At 31.4% G+C, this 4,229-nt stretch overlaps 1 protein-coding gene across 1 annotated transcript; it reads left to right on the top strand.

Moving 5' to 3' along the window:
* Nucleotides 1-2,046: 2,046 nt before the first annotated feature.
* Nucleotides 2,047-2,897, top strand: LOC124917524 (zinc finger A20 and AN1 domain-containing stress-associated protein 5-like). Its single transcript, XM_047457937.1, has one exon. It carries the CDS (start codon nt 2,125-2,127, stop codon nt 2,593-2,595), a length of 471 nt encoding a protein of 156 aa, XP_047313893.1. The 5' UTR covers nt 2,047-2,124; the 3' UTR covers nt 2,596-2,897.
* Nucleotides 2,898-4,229: the final 1,332 nt, after the last annotated feature.

The raw sequence follows: 4,229 nt of genomic DNA, 5'->3' as shown, positions 1-4,229 counted from the left end.
AGGCAACAATGATAAGGAGTTTGCTGATTTGTGGAGGTAAATATTACTGAGTTGAAAAATAAAATAATGACACAAGTACATTTATCCTCCAAACCACCAAAGATGAATCAACTAGAGTGAATATTCAAATGATTCTACTTGTGTTTTGAGGGTTTGAAACATGGATGGTTGACCGAATGTAGACCCATTATCGATTTTGATAGGTTTTTCTTGAAAAGTAAGAGCAAAGGAGAATTACTAAAGGCAATTGGTAGAGATGTCAATGAACACATGTTCCCAGTTGCTTGGGCTGTTGTTGAAGGATAAAACTTATTATGTTGTGAGTGGTTTCTTAAATTCATAATTGAGGATCTTCAATTAGGGGAAGGGTCCAACTTGACAGTTATGTCTTACATGCAAAAGGTATTTTAGTAACATTATATCTTTCTTGAATCATTGTATTTTATTTATGTTTGTTTATGATCTTAATTTTTAATTCTTTGTAGAGCCTGATTAAAATTGTTGAAAATTTGTTACCTAATGTTGAATACAAATTTTGTTGTCGACATTAGTACGGAAACTGGGTCAGAGCTGGATACATGGGAGAGAACCTGAAGATTTTGTTATGGAATTGTGCTCGATCTACATATCTAGAACATAATTTCTAATCTTGAAGAGGTTAAGGAGGGTGCTGGTAAGTCTCTAATTCGAATAATGAAAAATGGTCAAAAATATATTTAAATGAGGACCCTAAATGTGACATGATAGATAACAATATATGTGAATGTTTTAATTCATTGATTTACTAGTACATGCAAGTCTATCATTAGCATGTTGGATCATATTAGGTTAATGATAACGAGGAGAATCGCGAGGTTGAGAAAAGAGTTAACCTATGTATGGTTTAGGGATATATCACATGTGGCAAGAAAGAGACTAGAAGTCTCAAAAGCTAGTTACCATAGGTGCAATTTAGATTTTAACGGTGATTTCGATTACGAGGTAACCGAGGGCAAGCATAAACACACTATGGACATAAGACAAATGCGATGCACTTGCCGACTTTGGCAAAAAACATGCATTTTTTGTGCACGTGAAGTATGTGCAATTTACCATTCTGGTGGTAGTTTTGAAGATTATGTATTGGTTTGATATAAACGAGAGGCCTTCATTAGGACGTATTCATTTTTAATTCCACCGAACAACGTAAATTATTATGACATAAATGTAAGGGTATGCCACTTATTTTACCACATGATGTGCAAAAGAAAAAAAGTATGAAGAAAATGAATAGAAGGTTACTCTCTTTTTCTTTATATATATATATATATATATATATATATATATAATAACGATTTTTATTCGATTTTACCCTATTTTTTTAAATTGAATAAATTTACATAATAATAAACATGAGTTTATGTACTCTAGGTCGATTTTTTTGTCCTGAATTTTTCGTAATTCGAAAAATTCTTCTAATTTTCGGTGGATCGTTTGCTACTCATATCCTTCAATTATGTTGGTGATGCTTTCTCGAAGTATGTGTCTGTCTATTTTTAGCAACAAAATTATCAAATTTAGAGTTATTTTTCATATTTTCAATATTAAGTTATTTGATTTGATCTTTAATATGGAGTTCCTTTTAAAAATATCTCCATAATTTGTACAAATTTTTACTATTTCGGTTATATATAGATGTTCAATTATCATTTCGCATGACCTTTTATAATGTTATTATCAACCCCAACTAATAATAATTTTAACTGTCGTTCAAAATAAAAATTTGGTCAATACCATTTCATTACATTATTCGGTTTGCTTTAATTCAACCCTACTCATTTAAAAACTCAAATTAGTTTATTCAACAAATTATATTATTATTATTATTATTAGATCTTGTCTATTATTTATAAATTATTTTCTCAATTTCTCAATGAAATTTATACCCATCTCAAATCCATTTGCTGGCTTGCGGCTGGTGACCGACCTTATTCTTCCCCCACCATATAAAATAAATAAATAAATAAATAAAAAATACCCTTTTCTCTCTCCACATAGTTTTATCAATAACCCTTCATCATCTTCTTCCTCCCTTCCATTTCCATTAAAATACAATCCATTCTCTCTCTCTCTCATCACCAAACCATGGCTCAGAAGAGAGAGAAAGAAGAAACCGAGCTCAAGATAACCGAACCACTTATCCGAACCTCTCCCATCCCTAACCTATCCACAACCGACGACTCCTCCTCCTCCGTCTCCATCTCTGACCATCCTATAGATCGATCCTCATCTTCAACAATCCTATCCTCTCATAAACCTAATCAATCGGATACCAGATCAGATCCATCAATCGACAATACAAACGAATCTGAATCCAGATCGAGACAGTTTCTTCTACAACCCACTTCAGATCGATTCAGATCGGTTAATCGATGCGCAGGTTGTCGGAGAAAAGTAGGACTGACAGGTTTCCGATGTCGTTGTGGAGACATGTTCTGTCCTGAACATCGTTACTCGGATCGACATGATTGTAGCTTCGATTACAAGGCGGCTGGAAGGGAAATGATTGCACGTGAAAATCCTGTTGTTAGGGCGGCCAAGATTCTTAAGGTGTGATGATGAACAATTCTCTGATTGATCCTAAAGGAAGATGAAGATGATGATGATGATGAAGATTTGTTTCGATTATTATTATTATTATTATTATTTATTTTTAGTGGAATTAATTAATATTTGCGTTTGATTGGGGAAGAAGAAAAGATGAAGAATGGTGGAGGGGTATGAATGTGAAAATTTGACAAGGAATAGGGGGTACAGTTGTCATTTGCATTTATTATTCGTGGTGGTGGTGGTGATTGGAACTTTATTAGTTATTCTAGTATTTTTAATTTCATCCTCTTATAAATTATTCACTATTATTTATTTGTAGCTGTCAATGATAATAATGGAGTGGAGATGCTTCTTTAATAATAGAGATCCTTATAAATTATCAACATGATCAAGGACATCCATTTTTTTATAAATATTCTATAATTGGTTTGTATCAACTATCAATTATAAATATAAAAAAATCAAAACCCTAATTTGGTCTAATTAATTTAATTAGTGCATAATTTTGAAACTTGGCTCGCCAGTCAAACCCAATGATAAATCGGTTGTCAAATTGGATTGAGTTGATAAAAATCAGAAATGTAATCAACTTAGTTAAACTCGGACAACTCGTCGGTTGGACCGAAAATCCGACAGCACGGATTAATTCAGTGGGTTTACCATTTGTCATTAAGAGTTTGTGTTTATTTTAATTGTGTTGTCTCCAATAGAGGCAATGAACCGATTATAACTGTGAAATAATATTTTGAATTTTGATATCTAATTTGAATATTATTGTACAAACAATTTGATGTATTTTTGTATTATTTAATTATTATATAAAATTTACAAGTTGAACCAATAACTCAGTGACTCAATCCTTTCACTAGGTTAATTAGGTTAATGACTGGTCGGATTTCAAAAATATGAATTAGTGTAGAAATATTGAGCTAGAGTGAAGCTTGAATAATATTACATAGATATGATTTATGTTTAGCCCACACAAAAAAATTGAATATCACACAACTTTTATTTTTTTAAAATTTTAATTTAATTCATTAAAAAAAAATTTCTCTAATTCATAGAAATGAAAACAAAATTACTTTTGTTCATAATTTTTCTATTATTTTTTTAAACTCATCCAAACTCAAATTTATAACTTTTCTATTTCATTACTATATGAGAGATGTGTAATATATAACACATTGAAGGTAACAAAATTAAAGTCTAATAAGCAATGTGTAGAGTACAAACAAAGTTTATGTTGATTATTGAGTACAAGAAAATTATAACAAATCCAAAGAAGATATAGAGATAACTTTACACTCGCTTTAAGTTGGGTAATAAATATTGAGATTGTCCAACTTGCTATATAGTTCCTTGAAGTTCGATTTGGGAAGAGTTTTGGTGAGTATGTAAGTCACATAAGATCGATGACAAGCCTTGGGAAACTATGAGAGCGGAGAGGATGTTGTCGATGGATGAAATGTTGATGAAATTCTTTTACTTCTACGAGTGACTTTGAATCGTAGAAGTGTCGCTGGACGAAAATGAAAAGTGATAGTTTTTAACGGATTATGTCGAAAAAATGTTTAAGACACGAAGACGTACATATTCGTTCGAGAAATAAATTGCAGTTTTGAAATGACGTAATTGTCAAG

The sequence above is a fragment of the Impatiens glandulifera genome, chromosome 1, assembly GCF_907164915.1.
Source record: "Impatiens glandulifera chromosome 1, dImpGla2.1, whole genome shotgun sequence".
Classification (NCBI taxonomy): Eukaryota; Viridiplantae; Streptophyta; class Magnoliopsida; order Ericales; family Balsaminaceae; genus Impatiens; species Impatiens glandulifera.
This window is presented reverse-complemented; position numbering and strand designations above follow the sequence as displayed.